The 23,817-nt window shown below is 42.9% G+C and overlaps 1 protein-coding gene across 1 annotated transcript in view; it reads right to left on the bottom strand.

Moving 5' to 3' along the window:
• Window positions 1-23,817, bottom strand: part of LOC124606950 (juvenile hormone esterase-like) — a 60,641-nt gene that overhangs the window by 22,385 nt on the left and 14,439 nt on the right. Inside the window, exons 4-5 of the mRNA XM_047139072.1 lie at window positions 22,342-22,527; window positions 19,681-19,880 (exon numbers count right to left, since the gene is read on the bottom strand). Coding sequence (XP_046995028.1) covers window positions 19,681-19,880; window positions 22,342-22,527 — 386 coding nt within the window. The remainder of the gene's footprint in view (window positions 1-19,680; window positions 19,881-22,341; window positions 22,528-23,817) is intronic.

Below are 23,817 nucleotides of genomic sequence, written 5' to 3'. Positions count from 1 at the left end.
GCAGAATCGTAAATATTTGGGCACCGTATTCAAGGTGTCACAAAAAGGTACGGCCAAATTTTCAGGAAACATTCCTAACACACAAGTAAAGAAAATATGTTATGTGGACATGTGCCTGGAAACGCTTAATTTCCATGTTAGAGCTCATTTTAGTTTCGTCAGTATGTACTGTACTTCCTCGATTCACCGCCAGTTGGCCCAATTGAAGGAAGGTAATGTTGACTTCGATGCTCGTGTTGACATGCGACTCGTTGCTCTACAGTACTAGCATCAAGCACATCAGTACGTAGCATCAACAGGTTAGTGTACATCACGAACGTGGTTTTGCAGTCAGTGCAATGTTTACAAATGCGGAGTTGGCAGATGCCCATTTGATGTATGGATTAGCACGGGGCAATAGCCGTGGAGCGGTACGTTTGTATCGAGACAGATTTCCAGAACGAAGGAGTCCCGGCAGGAAGACGTTCGAAGCAATTGATCGGCGTCTTAGGGAGCACGGAACATTCCAGCCTATGACTCGCGACTGGGGAAGACCGAGAACGACGAGGACACCCGTAATGGACGAGGCAATTCTTCGTACAGTTGACGATAACCCTAATGTCAGCGTCAGAGAAGTTTCTGCTGTACAAGGTAACGTTGACCACGTCACTGTATGGAGAATGCTGCGCGAGAACCAGTTGTTTCCGTACCATGTACAGCGTGTGCAGGCACTATCAGCAGATGATTGGTCTCCACGGGTACACTTCTGCGAATGGTTCATCCAACAATGTGTCAATCCTCATTTCAGTGCAAATATTCTCTTTACGGATGAGGCTTCTTCCAACATGATCAAATTGTAAATTTTCACAATCAACATGTGTGGGCTGACGAGAAACCGCACGCAATTGTGCAATCACGTCATCAACACAGATTTTCTGTGAACGTTTGGGCAGGCATTGTTGGTGATGCCTTGATTGGGCCCCACGTTCTTCCACCTACGCTCAGTGGAGCACGTTATCATGATTTCATACGGGATACTCTACCTGTGCTGCTAGAACATGTTCCTTTACAAGTACGACACAACGTGTGGTTCATGCACGATGGAGCTCCTGCACATTTCAGTCGAAGTGTTCGTACGCTTCTCAACAACAGATTCGGTGACCGATGGATTGGTAGAGGCGGACCAATTCCATGGCCTCCACGCTCTCCTGACCTCAACCCTCTTGAATTTCATTTATGGGGGCATTTGAAAGCTCTTGTCTACGCAACCCCGGTACCAAATGTAGAGACTCTTCGTGCTCGTATTGTGGACGGCTGTGATACAATACGCCATTCTCCAGAGCTGCATCAGCGCATCACGGGTTCCATGCGACGGAGGGTGGATGCATGTATCCTCGCTAACGGAGGACATTTTGAACATTTCCTGTAACAAATTGTTTGAAGTCACGCTGGTACGTTCTGTTGCTGTGTGTTTCCATTCCATGATTAATGTGATTTGAAGAGAAGTAATAAAATGAGCTCTAACATGGAAAGTAAGAGTTTCCGGACACATGTCCACATAACACATTTTCTTTCTTTGTGTGTGAGGGATGTTTCCTGAAAGTTTGGCCGTACCTTTTTGTAACACCCTGTATAAGCGCGATTATTATTCTCTTGCGTAAGATTTTAACAGCTACATGTATTACCGATCAGTGGAGACGTATACAAAACAGGATGAAAACTAACGACTTACATCTTTTTACCCATGTTTTAAAAGTAAATACCGAAAGGGCAGATCACAATGGTATAGCTGTTTACTTCTCTGCCCACAATTTCTCGACAGATTTGCAGTTCGGTTTTACGAACAGCCCTTTACTTGAGTAGCTCATGTTGCAGGGGGTTTCGGAGGTGGTTATTAAACACTTCTGTGATCTAACAAAACTTTAACCATCTGTTTCACCATGTGGTATTAAATAAATTAAGACACTGTGTAATTAGGGCTAAGGCATTAAACTGGTTTGGTCTTGTACGGACATTAGGTTGTCTTATGCGCTACTCTTCTCCTTCCTGGCTGAATACTAGCGTTGAAGATATTCCAGAAGCAGTTTATCTTCGTTGGCTCCAAAGGATGATTTTTTTGACCTTGAGGCAACGAAATATCTCAAACTATACACAGGATTAAAAAACGGAAAAATAAATGATGTTCAGTATTCTTATAAATGCCGTCCTGTGGGACCAGTGTTAACCCCCCCTCCCCCCCCCCCCCCCCTTGCTTAACCCCCAGCGGGTTGGGCGGGTGGCAACTTCCAAATCTGAAAGAGAAATATCCTATTCTTTGTTTTGGTTTAGTTTTATGACAGAATCGGATTCCACAGGGAGAAACTTAACTTTGTAGGTAATACTTTTTTCGTCGCATGACGTGTGGCTCTGAAATCGACAAAAAACAGAACTGAGTTCAAAATCGGCATTATATCGAGAAAAATGCATTTGATCAAACCAGACGTGTTCACGAAATGTAAAAAAAAGATTCTTTGCGGTTTGTTCTCTCACCTCTCAACTATTGGGTGCTTATTTGTAAGAATTATTTCGCGGTAAGCGCTCAAAAATGTCGCCGCCCCCTTCGATGCTCATGGATTAATTCGACACAACTGACAAGTGTTTCTGATGTAATCTTCTGACATGCATTGGTGATACGCTGAATCATGTTATCGTACGTTGTTGGCACTTCATTATAAACTTCAGTCTTCAAGTAAACTACAAACAAGAGTCAGGCGAAGTGAGATCTAGGCAACCTGCCGTCTCCTCCGATCCACCGACGACTGGATACGCGATCTAATACTTCCCATGTTGCTACAGAATAGTGTGCTGGTCAGCCATTATGGTGAAACCACACAAGTCCAAGAGAAGGTCTGCAAGCAATACTGGAAGATCATTCCCCAAGAAAATTACATATTTATCACTATTTCAGGTGCCATCGATAAGGATGGATCAATAAGTTTGTCACCAAATCTTCAACACTAAACATTTACATTCGATGGATGCTTTGATCCTTCTAAAATGTGAGGCAAAATTGTTCTATGGAATGCCGAACTCCTCGTCTAGCGCCTCGGATGACACGAAACGTCCTACCTGCGGCAAATCGGTACCCTCTGTAGTGTCTGGGTATAATTAGAAGTATTTAAAACAATAATACGTTAACTTGGTGTCAGCAAGAATCAGTACGTGTACGAAAAAGACAATTCTTTCGCTTCGAATCTTGATTTTTGTGAGGAGTATTGACTTTTGATAGTTTATTTCTGATCGTATAGAATACTGTTTTGTCTTTCACGTAAGAATGAGTGGTTACAACGTGTGCTCAGTTAGAAAAGCTACGAAGCATCGTATCGAACGCGGCGTCGAAGCAGTATGTCGGTAAAGCGTCCAAAGAATAGCTATGAGACTGAGCGCAGTTCTTAAAGAGTCGGCGCCTTGCTAAGAAACTCAAAGACAGTGGACAGGATTTTGATTTCAATTACGGAGTGAGCCAGGGGGTTATAAATTTTATTGCTGTTTTCTCTGTTATTTCTCAACACGTGAAATGTAAAATGTGCAGTGCAGACATCACGTTGCAAGAACTAAGTCCTCGAGGCTTAGGGCTTTCACAGTAATTATTGCTTGTGCAAACTGCCCAGAAGTAGCTATTCCAAGTAGTAAGCTTATACGGAAGGCATATGAAATCATCCGTCGAATCCTCCTAGAATGCGCCTGCTTGGAGTAGAACTAAACAAAATTGTAAATTTTTGTGCGTTCGTGGAGTGGCAACGATCGATATTTCGAATGATAAGCTAGTGGATGTGATTCCGATTACAGTGACAAAAGTAAGAAAGGCATGTCCTGGGTAGCAGATTAATGGTAAGAGCTTTCTAAAAGTTGAATTTTCTGGTTTATTCATGTCTGTAGCATTTCAAAACTTCAAACGCGTATTTCTCGGATTATGATTTTTCAAATCGGCACGCAGCATAACTCAAACGCCCAAAACATTTTCAAGGAAACGCTTCTTTTAGGCCATTGCAGTAATGTTACTCCTTAACCATTGTGGGTTTCCCACATTCCAATAGTGCATGTTGTGTCAATTAATTATACCATGGTCCCTGACGGTCGACTCGAGAAAAGCAGATGGGGTGTCTCTCTATTTGTTTAAACGACTACTGGCAAAATGTTGTTCGGTTCTGGAAATTCCTGACGGTGGGAAATATGAAGCGGATGAAATTTTCTATGTTTCAGAATTCGGCAAACAGTAGTCTACTTCTCGATTCACGAACTAAACTGCCGAGTGCTAATGTGGGGGATGCTGATAACGCAGTTACATTATTCTGTCTAGCAACTGTTTTTCGACGGTTCCATTTTCGTGTTTATACACTTTCGTCGGTGGAGAATTGTCAAACATGCCGACGAAAAGAAGCTGTGGATCGCACCCTGTTTGGAAAACGTTAAGTATGCAGGATTACAGCTTTATCGATCTTCCTACCGCTTTCCCCATAAACAAAATCCGTTTCTGTTTTCTCTTCTATCGCAATAGTCTGCTTTCCAATTGACAACGCAGTAGGGTCATGGAGGAACGTATTTATCAAATGAGGGACGACGTGCATGCCATGAGATCATGTCAAATAATGAATAAACGAATGTTTCAAAACAACTATACGGAGGAAATTGCAAAACATTGAGCCTTTTGCCACGCATGCCTTTGATTATGTTATTCATCCAATGAATTTCTTCGAAATAATACTGTTTTGGAACTCACCTATGTTGTTAGTCGATTGCAGCCCCATCTATGACGCAACGCCAAAAGTGTTCCACATGAAAGTTACGTATTTTTTCCTATAGATTCTGATTCTACAATAAAATACGATGTTCCTATTTAAGACGGAAATAATAATGATTTTTTAATTTAAGAATTAAGTATGGTTTGAGGCACTCGGAAGACAGAGGTCAGAGGCTCCAAATGTGGTGGCATGGAATCAATGAGGACCTGGAAACGTTCCTGGGAAGGTCACAATCAACAATGACAACTGGAGAACAGTGATGAACTCATTCCTGCCCATCGTCACCCGAAAAGTGTGCCATATCCTCCACGCCAGACCAATCGCCTGACGTGACGACACTGTAAGACGTCGTGGCCCCCTGACCTTCACTGCTTACATGTTCCGCCCTCACAATCATGTTCCGCACATCAAGACGCTTCATTCGAACCCAAACTCGATAAGATAAAGTCAATGTTGTATGAATTCATGTAAACGATATGCAACTGACAAGTGAGTGCACTGTGGTTGAGATACTTGAGGCTGGCGTGCACACATACATTCCAGACACGATGGTCACAGAGGCTGTTAGTTTGGGACAGAGGCCGCACAACAGGATGCCAGGTCCTTCAGAGGACGAACCAGCCCATGTCGGCCAGTGACCGCCCATAGTGGACAGCGTGGGCCCGAGTCGAAAGGGGGGAACAACCCCATGTTCAGCTTAAAAGCAAATTCCGCTACATTGTGTGGGAGCGCCCAGCCTACGCATTCTTTACACATAGCACGCAGTTTCAGAGATTTTCACAGGGAGACAGCAAACGCCAAACGCCAAAGCTACAAGCTTCCGGATTGGTCGCCTTAAACGAAACGTCATTCTCCCGTTTTAGAAGAGCAATGCTGATTGGCAAACGATATTTCTGACGCCTTGAGCTGAAGGAATAATGGAAGAGATCGAAAGACTTACCCCTTCACGTCTGGCGTGGACAGGCGCCGTTCCGTTGTCGCTCTTGGAGCGAGAACACGTAACGAGAGCGTGCGCGCTCGTATGTGAACTCGAAAGAGCGAGGAACAAGTCTCTCCTCAGTACTTCACTGGGAGAGCACCTCTGTCAAGAGCAAATTGAAGTGCTACTCTATATTGAGACCTTGCGATTAAGCGTTGTTCATTGTGTTGGCCGACACACTTATTATGCGGTGTGAAAGGACAGAGTTATAGTTAAACTCCTGTGAGCGAATTTTGAGTGGCATTGTGGTGGACTGGTTATCTGACCGGTGTACCACGCCAATAGTTAGACTAGGGGCGAATAGGAATCCTTGACTTCATCAAGGAATAGGGAGAGTTTGATTGGCGAAGGTCAATCCAGATAGAACGAGAGTTATCTTATTTGTCAGCAGCGAGCGGCGCAGACAACAGTCATCGCAGCTTATGGTATTGTGCACTACAGCTATTGCGAGCCCTATATTTTCTCCACAACAGTACACTTCACTGCATTTCACACGCGACAGCCTCGACCGTACCTAGCAACATTCTAAAGGATAATTATTCAAGTTGAGTAGGCGCGCCTCTCAGCCATTCTTCCAAGGCAACAAGCATCTTAAACTTTGTATAGAAATTTCATTAGCGAATCCTAGTTACGTAAGAAATTTTGTGAATTTTTGTGTCATTTCCTTACAGCAGACGACTCCAGAAGATATTTATTGCTGAAAGTTTTTCAGGCATTTCTCTTTAGAACGTTAAGAGCGTCTGTCTGACTTCTGTAGCAGTGTGGGGGTGGAAATTGCATCTTGCAGGAGCCACAGGGTAAAGGGTACATCTCAGATTAATCCGTTGCGCAGAATAACAGAATAACAGATTAATCCTTCACACATCAGAACACGTACAATTCACCACAGAAAGCCGCAGTGTGTGGTCGCGCGGTTTAAGGCGCCATGCCACGGATTGCGCGGGTCCTCCCTCGACCATGGGTGTGTGTGATGTTCCTAACATAAATTTATTTAAGTAGTGTGCAAGTCTAGGGACTAATGACCTTAGCGGTTATTCCCTTTGTAATTCAAACACACAATTCATCACAGAAAGTTTTCACGGAGGAAACTGGTGGACACCCGTGTCAGTTCTCTAGTTAGGAACCAACGCTGTGGACGATGCTGTACAGACCATTACACCCTTTCACACAACGTACTCTTAACACCGATTTGTTTTAATATCGCATTGTCCAGTACTCTAGCATCGCTACATGCGATCCTCTTCTAAGCTCTTGTTCTCCACGCGTATCACTATAGTACATGCACGGCCTGTGCGAGCTAAAATATCACCGCGGGAAAAACCCTTTTCTCAGATACCAATCATAGTGCCCTGTTAGAATTCATTCAAATTCGCATATGGCAAACTTTGACGTCAACGAATTATATTATCACTTGCTTTCGGGTTTCCACTTAAATTTGCATCTTTGTGACATGGTTTGCCATAAAACAGACGTTTCGTTTACATGCAAGAGGCCGTCGTTGTAGGCACAGTATAAATTATTCTTTGAAATCTCAATCACTTATTGTAGGCACACTGTTTTACATGTGCCCACATAACATTTTTCTGGGTTTGTGAAAATCTGCGAAGAGTTAACTTAAGTGCTATTCACCAAATAAAGTCTCATATACCGTCGCGCCCCCTCCTGAAACAAATTATTTTGCCGACTACCCCCGCGCCCCTCGTACATACATCAAAAAAAGTTTTGCATCATCCCGGTTCCCAGAACTCCTGAAGATAGACGTTGACTGTGGATATTATATCACAGACACAGTGCCTTCGACTGTTCAGAGACGTCACTAAACCCGTCCAAAGATGTAAACAACCATGTGTGAGCAGAGCGTATTAGACGGATAGGGTCTGACAGCCGATCAGTTCCAGTCATTCCACCAGGAAGGACCTACACGGCTCTTGTTGTCTGTAGTTCAACCATGCCGAGACGGTCGGTACCGCGGTTCGATCGCGTCCGCATTGTTAATTTGTGCCAGGAAGGGATCTCAACATGGGAAGTGTCCAGGCGTCTCGGAGTGAACCAAAGCGATGTTCTTCGGACATGGGGGAGATACAGAGAGACAGGAACTGTCGATGACATGCCTTCCTCAGGCCGCCCAAGGGCTACTACTGCAGTGAATGACCGCTACCTACAGTTTATGGCTCGGAGGAACCCTGACAGCAACGCCATCATGTTGAATAACGATTTTCGTGCAGCCACAGGACACCGTGTTATGACTCAAACTGTGCGCAATAGGCTGCATGACGAGCAACTTCACTCCCGACGTCCATGGAGAGCTCCATCTTTGCAACCACGACACCACGTAGCGCGGTACAGATGCTCTCAGCAACATGCCGAATGGACCGCTCAGGACTAGCATCACGTTCTCTTCACTGATGAGTGTCGCATATGCCTTCAACAAATCGTCGGAGACGCGTTTGGAGGCAACCCGGTCAGGCTGAACGCCTTCGAGTGGTTCTAGGCGCTTCAGTCCGGAACCGCGCTGCTGCTACGGTCGCAGGTTCGAATCCTGCCTCGGGCATGGATGTGTGTGATGTCCTTAGGTTGGTTAGGTTTAAGTAGTTTCTAAGTCTAGGGGACTGATGACCTCAGATGTTAAGTCGCATAGTGCTTAGAGCCATTTGAACCATTTTTTTGAACGCCTTAGACACATCGTCCCGCGAGTTCAGGAAGGTGATGGTTTGGTGGTTCCCTGCTGTTTTCGAGTGGCATAATGTGGGGTCGGCGTACCCCGCTGGTGGTCGTGGAAGGCGCCGTAACGGCTGTACGATACGTGAATGCCATCCTCCGACCGATAGTGCAACCATATCGTCAGCATATTGGCGAGGCATTCGTCCTTATGGACGACAATTAGCGCCAGCATCGTGCACATATTGTGAGTGACTTCCTTCAGGATAACATCGCTCGACTAGAGTGACCAGCACGTTCTCGAGACATGACCCCTATCGAACATGCCTGGGATAGATTGAAAAGGGCTGTTTATGGACGACGTGACCCACCAACCACTCTGAGGGATCTACGCCGAATCGCCGTTATGTGAACTTGTGGATAGTGTGCCACGACGAATACGGGCATGCATCAATGCAAGACGACGTGGTACTGGGTATTAGAGGTACTGGTGTGAACGGCAGTCTGGACCACCACCTCTGAAGGTCTCGCTGTATGATGGTACAACATGCAATGCGTGGTTTTCATGAGCAATAAAAAAGGCGGAAATGATGTTTCTGTTGATCTCTATTCCAATTTTCTTTACAAGTTCCGGTACTATTGGAGCGAGGTGATGCAAAACTTTTTTTGATGTGTGTACCTGGCAAAAAAACTGTCCATTGTATCTATTTACTTCAGTTAAGTTACGGCAGCAATAATAACGACAGGATTAGAGAGTGTCCTTGAAGTACATCACAGTTAAAGATTTTTAAAAAAATTGTCGTACATTTGTATCATTCAAACGCGGTGAACTTTAATATTACAACTAGTTTATAAATAACCACGGCTCTGTATGCAATTACTGAAACTGTACGGGTATGTGTATTGCACTAAATATTTTTTTACAAATTAATTCACTAATTAGTCAGTTACAGTTTAACTGTTTCCATCTACATTGCTTTAATTCATTTAGAATGTTAATATTTGAAAGATCTCGTGATGCAAATGGCGACAGAATAATAGTCAATGTTTAAATGCCAGTTTTAAAACTGTTACATTTAAACTGATCATCCAAAAAGGAAATAAGTCAGTAGATATAAACACGGTTCTAAATAGTGAAACTTCCTAACGCCTGCACGTTTAGTGTGATGCGTGTGCTTCAATTTGTGAGGAAAGCTGATCCATTCTTTGACCTATCTCTGAAACAGTAACTCGCAGATCTGCTTCCAGTTGCAGTCTCGACTAATACAGTATTTCGTCTTAATTAATGCAACAGCGGAAAATGTAGACTCACTCAAGTACGTGGACGAGAAGAGTAACAACACATCTACTGCCCTTCTTGCTAAACTGGGATAATCATTCCGAGTTTACCACAGTAATTTTCAAGAGATTTTGATTTAAATTCATTTCGAAATGTTCTATCACTCGAGCGTTCTATTGGCTCCTAATGTTCTGCTGTTGGCAAGAGTCTGATTAGTGCTCTGTTATGACAGTATCGAACGGGTTGTGTATCTAGTCGTAATCAGACGAAGGTTCTGGAAATTTATCATCGAATTGTTGAAGGTTTTCGAGATGTACTACGCCAGTTCTATTAAACTTGCCCCCATCCAACTCATTTTCCTTCACGAAATTGTTCACGCAAAATAACATCTCGCAGCTACCCTTCTCTATCTGTGTTTTTCGCTTAAGGGGAGCCACTTTTTTTCTTAGAAGAATATTACTATTTCGGCCTTGAAGTGATGATAAGATCATTTAGTTTCTTGAAAATGTCGGCTAAGTGGTACAACATTAAAATCCTTCTTCATCGAGAAAACAGACCCGTGAATATGAGACTCAACAGGAAAAGACGAAGATCTACAACGCGACGAAAAACATTATTACGGGACGACTAACGCGCACTACGTGATCAAAAGTATCCTGACACCTGGCTGAAAATGACTTACGAGTTCGTGGTGCCCTCCATCGGAAATGCTGGAATTCAATATGGTGTTGGCCCACCCTTAGCCTTGATGGCAGCTTCCACTCTCGCAGGCATATGTTCAATCAGGTGCTGCAAGGTTTCTTGGGTAATGGCAGCCCATTCTTCAAGGAGTACTGCACTGAGGAGAGGTAACGATGTTGTCGGTGAGGCCTGGCACGAAGTCGGCGTACCAAAACACCCCAAAGGTGTTATATAGGATTCAGGTCAGGATTCTGTGCAGTCCTGTCCATTACAGGAATGTTAGTGTCGTGTAATCACTCTGCCACAGGCCGTGCATTATGAACAGGTGTTCGATCGTGTTGAACGATTCAATCGCCATCCCCGAATTGCTCTTCAACAGTGGGAAGCAAGAAGGTGCTTAAAACATCAGTGTAGGCCTGATACTGTGATAGTACCACGCAAAACAAGGGGTGCAAGCCCCCTCCATGAAAAACACGACTACACCATGACACCACCAGCTCCGAATTTTACTGTTGGCGCTACACACGCTGGCAGGTGACGCTCACCGGGCATTCGTCATACCCCCACCCTGTCATCGGATCGCCACATTTTGTACCGTGCTTCGTCATTCCACAGAACGTTTTTCCACTGTTCAGTCGTCCAATGTTTCCTTAGACCAAGCGAGGCGTCGTTTGGCATTTACCGGCGTGTTGTGTGGCTTATGAGCAGCCGCTCGACCACGAAATCCAAGTTTTCTCACCTTCCGCCTAAATTTCATAGTGCTTGCAGTGGATCCTGATGCAGCTCGGAATTCCTGTGTGATGGTCTCGATAGATGTTTGCCTATTACACGTTACGACCCTCTTCAACTGTCGGCGGTCTCTGTCAGTCAACAGACGAGGGCGGCCTGTACGCGTCCCTTCGTTTTTCCAATTCACTATCACATCGGAAACAGTGGACCTAGAGATGTTTAGGAGTGTGGAAATATCACGTACAGACGTATGACACAAGCGACACCCAATCACCTGACCACGTTCGAAGTCCGTGAGTACCGCGGTGAGCCCCACTCTGCGCTTTCACGATGTCTAATGACTACTGAAGTCGCTGATATGGAGTACCTGGCAGTAGGTGGCAGCACAATGTACCTAATATGAAGAACGTATGTTTTGGGGGGTGTCCGGATGCTTTTGATCACATGGTTTATCTCCGTGTGCAATAGAAGCGAATCATGGTATAGGCCAGCTGCTCCCCAAGAACGGACAATAGCCTAATGTTTAAAGCCCGTGCTTTCGCAAAATTTTCAACACTGACTACATCGTTCAGCGCTTCACTGAATTTCGATTGTATAATTTTATAAGCCATTGTGTGAATTTTACAGAAGGAGAAACAGCACACATTACATTGAACCTCGCGTCCGAGTTTGTAGCAACACAATTTTTGCATGACATATTGTCAACAACTAAGGAATTCGCCTGTAGTCCTCCCTTACAAAACGTTATAAAGTCCTCACATATTTCATTTTCATAACACTAGCGTACAGAAGCGAGATGCGAAAGATTTCCGATGTCGATACTGTCATCAAGTTGCAGGGCGAATTTCGGGCCATCATGAAGACGTGGTAGCAATTAATTCGTCATGTTGGCGACTCTTGCATCAATACAACCACATGTCATCTGAGAGTGGTGTCGACTTCAGACTCTCACCAAACCTTTCTCCATCGATTTTGACAGCTGCAGGAAGAAGTACTTTCTCACCAATACAGAGCAGTGATTTGGATTTTGCAATTAAGTAGGGCACATCTTAGGAACTGATACGTTTTTTGAAGAACGTGACGTTTCTTTTTATTTGTTAATTATGAGGCTCAAAAATTTCTGTGGGAGTAGTTGCATGGTCGGGATGTTTTGTCTGGCCCCTTTTTTTAGTTTTATACTCTTCAAGCTGTCGTTGTCTAAAATAAAGACCTTTTCGTGGTCTTCCTCGCTAGTCAAAAGAACACTTGTAAAGCCTAATGTCAGATAATCAGCTTGATAGTTTACGCACTTGGTTTTCAGTTTAGATCTAACATTGCTGATAGACCAGAGGAAGACGTGTAAGAAGAATATACTTTGATTAAATTCGAATCTTTTTCCTTATGAGAACAGCGTACTTTTGGAGAAGAGAGGGTCAGTGAATCACTACCATGGGATGTCTTGTTCTCACGGAGAATGTGTCACTTATCCTTGGGAATGGCGGAACTTGTAATGCTTCAGATCCGGTTAACTAGTTCCACTGAACACGCACATTAATTAGACTTCTAGTTAACTTACTACGTATGAACTGATTTCGGAAGCCTGTCTCAAAGCTGACCGAGGTGACCGAGCGGTTCTAGGCGCTACAGTCTGGAACCGCGTGACCGCTACGGTCGAAGGTTCGAATCCTGCCTCGGGCATGGGTGTGTGTGATCTCCTTAGGTTAGTTAGGTTTAAGTAGTTCTAAGTTCTAGGGGACTGATGACCACTGAAGTTAAGTCCCATAGTGCTCAGAACCATTTGAACCTCTCTCAAATCGAGTGGCAGTGGCTGTGATTAACAATCCATCATTGTAGTCAACGTTGCAAGGGAGTAGCGGTCTCATTTTCAAACGACTTATTTTCATTAGTGGTTGTTATTCGCTTGGTAAGTAGCCCATGAGGGTAATCGGTGACAGTTTTTCAGTTTTGCTGCTGACAGCATCTAGTGGTCAGTTCTTGTGACATAAGCCAGCAAATTAGAGACGTGGAAGCTTCTTAACTTGGTTCATAGAAATGAGAACCTGACGCTAGCAATATTTGTTCACCAGAGGCCTTTTTCTTCCATAATATGAAACGCAAATATTTCAGTAAAAGGCGGTGCTCCTCGTCCTCTATATTATTCTCTGCGCCCCGGTCTTTTTATTTACCTTTATTTTGTTGTAATCATCAGTCTTATGGCTGGTTTGAGCGGGTCGCCATGAATTCCTCTCCTGGACAAACCTTTTCCTCTCAGCGTAGTACCTGCGACCTACGTCCTCAATTATTTACTGTATGTATTCCAATCCCGGCTTCCTGTGTAGATTTTACCCTCCACAGCTCCCTCTGATACGATATAAGTAACTCCTCGATGTCTTAACAGATGTCCTGAGGCATAGCGCCGTATAACGATCCTGCGTTGGAGACAGTTAAGTGGGAGATGTGACTCAGAGCTAGACAGATGGTGATGCGAGACTGGATGCGCACATAGTGTATGTATCAGCCGATAGAGGACAATATTGGATAGGGGGGGGGGGGCTGTGATTTTAGTTTCGATTGTACCCACTAGAGTGCACTAAAGTAATAGAATGTTTTTCATAAACTATTCTAGTATTTTCATAACGTGTTATTATGTCTTTTTGTGTATGTAAAATGTTATAAATGTGTTTTAGCAGAATGAATGATGCGTGAGTGTGGATTAATGTTAATATGAAGATAATTGTTTAACGAGTTATGTAGTAGGATTTAGTGTGGGAACACTTCGAAGAAGTATGGATATGAACAAAGGGGATTTTTGTAGAATAGATTTGTAAAGTAATTTTGTGGTAAAGGGAAAGTTAATTCAGGTATAAATAACAATAGTAAATAACTTTATGCATAAACAAAACTTCAGCATATTAGATAATTACGTCGGTAAAAAGGCGCAGTCGTTAGGTTTACTATTTTGCCATTTGTTATTGATGAAAAGCGCGGACTGACGCTGGAGAATGTTGTTTTGCTATTGGCTGTTGAGTAAACTGACCAATGGTAAAGCAATATTCTTCGCGCGCTTTTCTCTGCTGGTAGAGAAGACTTGGAGTATTCGACAGAGGAGTCGAAGCCTAGCCATGAAACAGTTCGGACGTGTGTAGTAGTAGTTCCGATGGAAATGATAAGTTGTCGGATCTAGCAGTGTTTCATACATCAAAAGTGTTGTAAAGTGACGGCATAATCATTCCGATGTGTGTGTAGAAATTTCGGAATTTTTAAGTGAATTTTGTGACGAGAAAATACATATATTCCGCGTGGCGTATTGAGCAGATCAGTGGCTAAAAACTGTGACTGCATTTGGTACCGACAGTCTTAATATTTGGCGAGCATTCTCAATCAAAAACAATTAGGATTTTTGTAGCTATTACGTTTTCGGGAAATGCAACACCATAAACTTGCGAACGTGAGTGAAAGGGATTATGAGTGACTGTGTTAAGACTAGCACGGGCTTGGCAGTGATACTTATTCACCTAAGTTTCAGAATATGTTAATTGAGGAAAAAATTTCCAAACTTTCATTTGTGTGGAAACTTTCTCCCGAAACGTAGATTAGTGACTTAAATTGCAGCCTAGTTCACGTCGAAGTACAGTAAGTTTCACTCGGCTTTCCTACTGATGATCTGTTGAGACAATGTTCACAGGTAGGTGCAGGTCCGTCGTAAAGGGACGGAAAGAACCGCACCGCCGCAGTCCTATCATCCTATCCTTTCTTCTTGTCAGTGTTTTCCACATATTCCTTTCGTCGCTGATTCTGCAGAGAGCCTCCTCGTTCCTTACCTTAGAAGTCCACCTAATTTTCAACATTCTGATGTAGCATCGCATCTCAGTGCTTCGATTCTCTCCTGTTCCGGTTTTCCCACAGTCCATGTCTGAATGACATACAACGCTGTGTACCAAAAGTACATTCTCAGAAACTTCTTGCTCAAATTAAGTCCTGTGTTTGATACTAGCAAACTTCTCTTGGCCAGGAATATCCTTTTTGCCAGTGCTAGTCTGCTTTTTACGTCCTCCTTACTCAGTCCGTCATGGGTTATTTTGCTGTCTAGGGAGGAATTCCTGAACTTCATCTACTTCGTGATCAGCAATCCTGATGTTAAATTCCTCGTTGTTTTCATTTCTGCTGCAGCTCATTACTTTTATCTTTCTTTGATTTAAACAACCTATCATTTGTTCACTTGCTCTGGTAGCGGTCGTCACAATGTTATTAGGCTATCTGACCTCGATAACCTCTTTAATTCTTCCCTTGAACGTTGCTGGTTATTTCGATAGTACGCAAGCATCATTGACGTTCATCAGTCATTCGTTCACATTCTTTAAATGTGCTGCATTTCTTCATCGACAAACCCGTTTTCGGCAATACGTACCACATCACTCCAAAAAAGTTTAGATACTGAATTAATACAAAATGAAGAATAGTTAATACGGTACTTTTAATCATTCACGTGTTCTACATAGTCTCTCCCCACTTGATTACAACGACCAGAACATTCATACAACGGTATAAAACTGTCAGAAAGGCCTTGTTTTGGATGTTGTTCAACTCACACTGACTTGAATGTCAGTTAAGTTGTGTGAGTTAACGAGAATTTCGCTCTCATTTAAGTATATGGCCGAAAGAGTCAGCCTTCAGGAATTGTGAAACGAACCCTGTCATCCAGGACCGGATGCAGATTCACCGCGAGATGGGGTAACTCACAGGCGTCTATTTTCTATTGATGCCCAAGTGCTGTAGTGGGCGAGTGAGACAGACGAGAACCTGCGGCACAGGGAAACCCAAAAGAAGCCATTTGTGGCCGAGAAGACGTATGAGTGTTAAATTGGCGGACCTAAGATCGGCCATAAAGGGAAACACTCATCGAAACTATTTAATTCTGTAGTAATTCAGGGATCAAGCCACAGTAATTTTAATCTCCCATCCTCCATAAATTTTCATGGTGATCCCAATAAAACTTGAACATTCATATATCTATAATAGTTTATAACTTACTGTTAAAGTCAAATTAACAAGAAGAGCATCATTACACTGACAAATGTTGTAAATATCAAATATGTAACTTAATTTGTTTAAAAGATACAGTAGATTTAAATTATCTGCATTTACAGTTAAGCATCAGATCATCATTCCCTCCACACTAAACACATTGAACGATGACAGTATGACACCTTATTGAATCATTAGGTAATAGAACAGTTGTTGTAAAGTTTAGTGCGTAATAGTTACTTTTGTTCTTTATTTATTTATCAGAAAGCACATTGGTGCAAGGCTACTGGCCGTGGCATTCAAAGCTAAGAAGGAAATTCTATTGGTTTTATGTAAAAGAATTTAACGTTTGTTAAGTAATGGATATTATTGTTACTTTATTTAGAACGTGAAAGTGGTCACGCTTTGATTATTTAAATATATAAAAATGTAAAGTAATGTAGAATAAGCTGTAGCCAATCAGATGGACGGCTTCAGGAAAGGCAACTGCCCTAGTCAGTGGAGTGCGGATGTTCGTCGCGAGGGAAAACGCGGCCGGAGACGGATAGAGAGGGACAGTTCTGGTGCGCACACCAAAGAGGACAGTTCGGTTAGAGACACCAAATGGCACAGTGCTGGTAGAGACGAGAAAGCGGACGGTCGGTCTTTATGCAGCTAGGAAGTGAAACGACTTAGAAAATTTCGCGTTGTGTGGTATCGCGCGACTTAGTTTCTGACGGTGAGCAGCCACGCGCCTGGTGTGAACTCTAACTTTTCGCAAAGTTAACAAGGTGGATTGTTGAACTTTTAATTCGCGATGAGATTGTGAGTGATCGAACTGTGTCAAATGGATAAGCGCTCGAGTGTAACAGTAACTCTAAATACGACCACTTTCGCTGTTAGTTTGCTTTATGAATAAACATTCATCTAAACAAAATAGCAACTGTGTGGCCCACATCATTTATAGGTCGTTAATTTAGTTCCCGATATTATTATTACTGTTATATGGTATGTTAACATTGTATTTCGCAAACTTGCCATCATCCAGACAATTTAACCAAAGTGTCACAAGTGTCTAACTTACGGCGTGTAATGCGACACATGCGGTTCAACTCCTAGACGAGTCTGAGCTAAGACATTTCAACGAAGAGAAACCGCATGTGAGCCCGAACGTCTTTGGGATGTTAGCTCGCAGTTGTCAAAGCTTTGACCCTCCATGTGAATTTCCCCATTCGTTTTGTGGTAGGTTCGATTAATAACACCAAGTCTTGTCTCTCGTGATGATTCTTCCAAGAAAAGTATTGCCCACATTTTCCATTTCAGTGAAGTCGCGGCAGGAGTCCATGCGTCGTTGGTTTTGTTAAGGAGACAAGACATGCGATACAAACTTTGCACTCTCTCATCTGCTCTTCGAAACATTCTGGACAATGTCTGCCAATGCTCGATTTAGAGATGTCGCTCCACTGCTATTTGTTGCATAACAACATTGCCTGACTACTGTCACAAGTACATTACTTAAGTGTTGCTCACGACTGACTATTGGACTGCACATCTGTTGTTTACAGTTGTTAGTTTATGCCGCCACTGTAGTTACTGCCTTGATGTCGCTTATACACTAGAAATGAGACCAGTTCGGAACATTTTGGCGGACATTGTATGCTTAAAGCTCGGCCTGGTTGTTGTAATTAGATTGCACCACAACCGCAACTCAGTTCACACACATGATTGTTGATCGATGAAGTCCCTCATGGTACGCAAAAGTTCTCTTAATTTTTTGTCGCTATAAAATACCACCTTTTTGTCCATTCATAATATGATATCCTACTGCTAAGTCACACAAATAAGCACGATTACATTCGTTCACTCACCCGTGTTGCCGCTCACATTCCTCCTGGCTGACGTACACTAATTTGTTCTAGTATGGAATGTTGTTCATAGATGTAACAGCTCTAGCTTCCTCGTGACTGTATCACAGATCTGACGCACCTTTATAACCAACAATTTACGTACGATATTCCAATCGAGCGAGGTGTCGCAGTGGTTAGCAGACAGGACTCGCATTCGGGAGGACGAGGATTCAAACCCGCGTCCGGCCATCCTGATTTAAGTTTTCCGTAATTTCCCTACATTGCTTAAGGCAAAAGCCGGTATGGTTTCTTTGATAGGACACTGCCGACTTCCTTCCCAATTTTTCCCTAAACCGAAGGGACCGATGACCTCGCTGTTTGGTCCCCTCCCCCAAACCAACCAACTAACCAAAGATATTCCATTGGCCAATATCATGACGTGACTGAGTGCGAAGGTAACTGTTCGTATGTGTACGCTTCCTGAATATTTTGTAACTTAATGAACCATCTGCTGCCCTGTAAACTATATCGTGCATGTTCAGTAGGGTGCTATTCGTTTCAGTTTCAGTTATAAATTATGTTTTTGGTTGTGTGCTACTGAGATTTTTGTAAGGGTTGGATGTTCCACTTCTCCATTTGGCCACACATTAAAAATTACGTCCAACATTAATTCATCACTATGGGTGAAGTGGAGCAAAGTCAAGGACGGTGTTTTCGAAGGCTTCCACCAATAGATCTACAGCTACGGATGACCGTGGATCCCATTAATTGCTGCAAAATTGGTCATAAAATTCTACCCACGATTTAAAATACGGCAAATTTACTCAGTATAGTCCTCCGTCAGGTCAAAGATACACCAAGATTGGTGATCTTGTAGATAAAATGCTATTTTCTCGATTTGTCTGTTTGTGAACAGAGACTTTATATCAACGCTTACTGTTACTTCTGATGTAATAGCAACGAAATCTATACAATATAGACCAAGTTGTTCTCATATACTTCGTGGCAGCTATAAAAGATATACATTTTTGTCAGCCGGATGTTTGGCCAGGAGATATGTGAGTGAATCAACATCACTGATTATTGTTGTAGCGGACTTAACTCCTTCTAGATCGGGGGATCTTCATAAATTATCGGGGACCAGGAGCCTTAGGTATGAACCAGTTGGCCGCGTCACGATTTAGTCTAATCTGAGCAGACACTAGGCTCTCGTGAGTGTCGTGGCTGTGTGTTCGTCCATTGCTTCCTTCAAGTGGTTCTTGCAACAGATGGCGAAACGTCAAATATATCGCACAAGTTGGCCCAGTCTTCGCTAACACCTGCCATGAAAGCCTACGTTTACAGGTTCTACACATCATCAGATCCCAAGATTTTTGCTTTCCATGGGTGGTGTAATGGTGAGTGATAGTATGTCAATAGAGACTGTAAGAAAAAAATACCATTTAGAGGATGATAATTAAACGGACGCTACTAGCTACTATCAGAAAACTTTTGGTTTGTCACTGGGTGGGCTACCACATAAAGTGCTGCAATGTCATCCTAAAGGAACGCGAGGTTTAGGAAAACATACCATCAACAGATTCAACTGCCTGAGTGGTTACCGAATGAGAACTTACATAAACTCGAGTACTGTTGGTCATTAGTGATAATCGTCATTATTATTACCAGATTTCCGTAAATCCTATATCGACTTTTGCAAGCAAATTGTGATACAATTACTTCGCTTTCCTTCGTACAAAAAGAAAAATCCAGCAAATGACGCACCACGTCTGACATGACAAGCGAGCCGTCCACCAGTAGATCAGTAGCGTTGACAGAGCGCAGGAAGTCCACCAGCTCTTGCGAATCATTTGTCTCCAAACCGAGTACTGCACCAAGGCTGAAGGCGTTCTGACGGGCCAGCTCCAGAGACCCTGGCAGTCCGATGAAGTTCCCACTCTGGATGATAATTCTTGAGAAAAGATCTGTGGAAAATATTACTCTCCTGTACAAAAGTAGGTGAGAATGCGAATTCTCGCACCCTTAGAAATATTTTTAAGGAGTCACGTAAGCAAATCAATGTCAGTAAATAGTAAATGCTCATTTATATGCTTTTTGTTTATCAAAAACTATTTAAATTCATCCTCTAATACTGATTAGTACCATTTAAACTGCAAGGCTAAGTTTGTTGATTAATATTTAGATTTTCAAAATTTTTCATCGAATCAAGTGAATGATAAACCTACATGTGAAGTGCACAAAGCAATAAAATAAATAATCAAGAACTGTGCACAATTATCTTATGAAAAACTTATCTTCGGAGAGACAGTGACCAGAGTAACTATGAAAATCTCTGAAGAGACAATAAAATCTCGTAGTGAAATCATCGAATGCGTTTTAGTGAGAATTACATAAAACGGAAAAGTGTCAAAAATTTCAATTGTGTGAGAGATACCTGAAGATAACTTGCTGTAGGTGAAAAAATTTAAAAAACAGGAAAAGTGCTCGACAAAAAGAAATTTATAATAAAATGTTTCAATCCTATGACACAAAAAAACATTATAACAAAATAGTGACACCAGCATACTTTTGTGTGATTCGATGTTAATGTTGAATTATAAATTAGAAAAATTGTGAAAATGAAAACATCTCCAACATATTTCTGCCATTTTCAGATAGTTCCTCATGACTGCTACCCTGCCCTTGTCGGCGTCATATGTAAGTTGGCCCTTAACCTCTCCATCACTCTGCTCCTGTCGCAGTCCGTGCAGCTGCCACAGTGGGCGGTGGCAGTGGTAGGTGTAGAGGCACTCGGTTGCGAACTGCAGTCTCTGTTGTTGGCGGTATCATCGTCAGGTTCGGACTTCACTGTAAGGGAGCACTTTGCTTTTTCTCGACTCAGATGTAAATTGAGTTCATGGTTCAGAGTAGTTTCAGGGGTAAGACAAGGCTGTAACCTGTTTCCACTGTTGTTCATATTATTTATGGATCATATGTTGAAAACAGTAGACTGGCTGGGTGAGATTAAGATATTTGAACACAAAATAAGCAGTCTTGCATATGCCGATGACTTAGTTGTGATGGCAGATTCGATTGAAAGTATGCAAAGTAATATTTCAGAGCTAGATCAGAAATGTAAGGACTATGGTATGAAGATTAGCATCTCCAAAACGAAAGTAATGTCAGTGGGAAAGAGATATAAACGGATTGAGTACCAAATAGGAGGAACAAAGTTAGAACAGGTGGACGGTTTCAAGCACTTAGGATGCACATTCTCACAGGATGGCAACATAGTGAAAGAACTGGAAACGAGGTGTAGCCAAGCTAATGCAGTGAGCGCTCAGCTACGATCTACTCTCTTCTGCAAGAAGGAAGTCAGTACCAAGACTAAGTTATCTGTGCACCGTTCAATCTTTCGACCAACTTTGTTATATGGGAGCGAAAGCTGGGTGGATTCAGGTTACCTTATCAACAAGGTTGAGGTTACGGATATGAAAGTAGCTAGGATGATTGCAGGTACTAGTAGATGGGAACAATGGCGGGAGGGTGTCCACAATGAGGAAATCAAAGAAAAACTGGGAATGAACTCTATAGATGTAGCAGTCAGGGCGAACAGGCTTAGATGGTGGGGTCATGTTACAAGCATGGGAGAAGCAAGGTTACCCAAGAGACTAATGGGTTCAGCGGTAGAGGGTAGGAGGAGTCGAGGCAGACCAAGGAGAAGGTACCTGGATTCGGTTAAGAACGATTTGAAGTAATAGGCTTAACATCAGAAGAGGCACCAATGTTAGCAGTGAATAGGGGATCATGGAGGAATTTTGTAAGGGGGACTATGCTCCAGACTGAACGCTGAAAGGCATAATCAGTCTTAAATGATGATGATGATGGTGATGATGATGAGATGTAGGCCCCTGTCTTTTTATTTAGACTGTCTTGGGCACTAATTTCAACGGCGTCTTTGATCATGCAATCCCAGGAGGAGGAAGATTTCCTTGGTTTTGTTGTAGTTTATAGCACTGCCACGAGTGACTTCGTGGTAATTCGCTGTAGCGTCTATGTTCGTGGCGCCTTGTTTCCACCCTGCCTCCTCCTGAGATTGCTTGATCAAACAGGCCATTAAAACTAGGGTCCAGGACCATCTAATTAACAAAGATAACGGCCTACAACTGAATCTGGCGCTAAACATGTGCTGAGGCGAGAAAAAGCAAACGAACACTGGAGACAGCAGTACGCAGTCGGGCGCCACAACCCCCACCCTGGCACCACCCATCGCGGCGGCTGCACAGGGAGAGAGCGGTCGAAGGGGTAACGACCAACTTATATAGGAAGCCGACACAGGCAGACTGGTTTTCAGCTTGATTGTTTCCGTGCGCGGTGATGAAACTGCTAAAAGAAAATTTAACCAGAATTTGTAGAAGGAAAGGGCAAAAGCCGGTGTGCACCAACCTGTGGACAGTGGGGAGACGAGGTGGAAAGACACAGACATGCCGCCAGCGCTCTGGCCCCACAGAGTGATGAGGTCAGGGTCGCCACCGAAGCTGGCGATGTTCTGCTTCGCCCAGGTGAGCGCCAGGTGCTGATCCTTGAGACCCGCATTGCCGGGAACGACGGCGTCGCCAGTAGTGAGAAAGCCTGCAACAAACAACTTGTCTCACATTGAAAACATTTCAAAGGCATTGGTAAAATTTCGTTATTTATTTTCTGTAATAGGCAACAAAATTTCAGTTGCTTCTACAGCGCTACTTCCTAACTCTCCATTATTGTTACTAAAATCATTGCGAGAGACTGAACGATATCATTCAATCACAGCACGTTTGTGATAGGACACATGTGTGTCGGTTGTAGCATGATGTCTACAATGAAAAATATCGGAACTTGTCGCGAGCGCATATGACAACTGCAAGTAAGGATGTGAGATGGGTGAAATAGTTCGTCCCAAAAAACAAATTGAAAAATGAACCTGTTTTTGATATAGGTTAAAAGAAACTGATATCTCCGGAATTTGGAAGGAAACAATCAACGGTATGTGGAAAAACGAAGTGGTGTGGGTACTCGTATTTTCTGCGGGTGGCCACTGTCTTGAGTGTCCCCAGGAAGTCGCAGATATGGTGGACAGGAGCACCTCTCGATGTTATACCTCAATCATGCAGCGGCTTAACGAACCCAGGGAGCTCTCATATGATGGCAGGTAGCCAGTTTTACGACCTCTCATCTGTTACTAAAACTGATGACCGCGATCGCGGGAAATTAATGTAGAACCTTGCTAACATAAACACACTTTTGAATCAAAACATAATTATACTTTTATTATTTCTCATTTACCCATGAAAATCCTACCTTCCACTAAAGTGCGCGTCATTTACGACGGCGGCCGAGTTTAGGTTCGTTCTGCCCATCTGACGTCACAAAACACAGTCAGCCAATGAACAGAGAACGACATTGCCAGAGCTCGACTGCAGTGCAGAGCACGGACGAGTCTCTTCAGTTTTAGAAATGTTCAGTCATAAATAAAGTAATTGTACAAAAGCAATGTCCTAATAGCAGACTTTCTATAAAAGAAAGTTTGGAAAAAGCATTCTTTATACCAATTGCTTCATATTCTATTAATTAATTAAACCAAACAAGCAATAAGCCTCCTAATTCAGGCGATAGCAAGGAAATTCATTCTCAATAACAGCTTTTTTAAAATAAAGAACAGCGGTAATTGTTTATTTCCTATTGTACTTCGACGAAATGTGTGTAATTCATAGTCATACCAACAGTGTTTGTATTTTGCGTGATTCTTTAAACTCCTCCTGGAATTCAGCCAAATGAAGAGCTCTGGTGGTGTAAGGGTTAAGGTATTTGGAGCCTAAGCAAAAGGTTCTGAGTTCAAATCTTATTCGCTGCACAATATTTTCTTTATTTAAAAACGATGTCTAA

The sequence above is a fragment of the Schistocerca americana genome, chromosome 3 (genome assembly GCF_021461395.2).
Source record: "Schistocerca americana isolate TAMUIC-IGC-003095 chromosome 3, iqSchAmer2.1, whole genome shotgun sequence".
Classification (NCBI taxonomy): Eukaryota; Metazoa; Arthropoda; class Insecta; order Orthoptera; family Acrididae; genus Schistocerca; species Schistocerca americana.
This window is presented reverse-complemented; position numbering and strand designations above follow the sequence as displayed.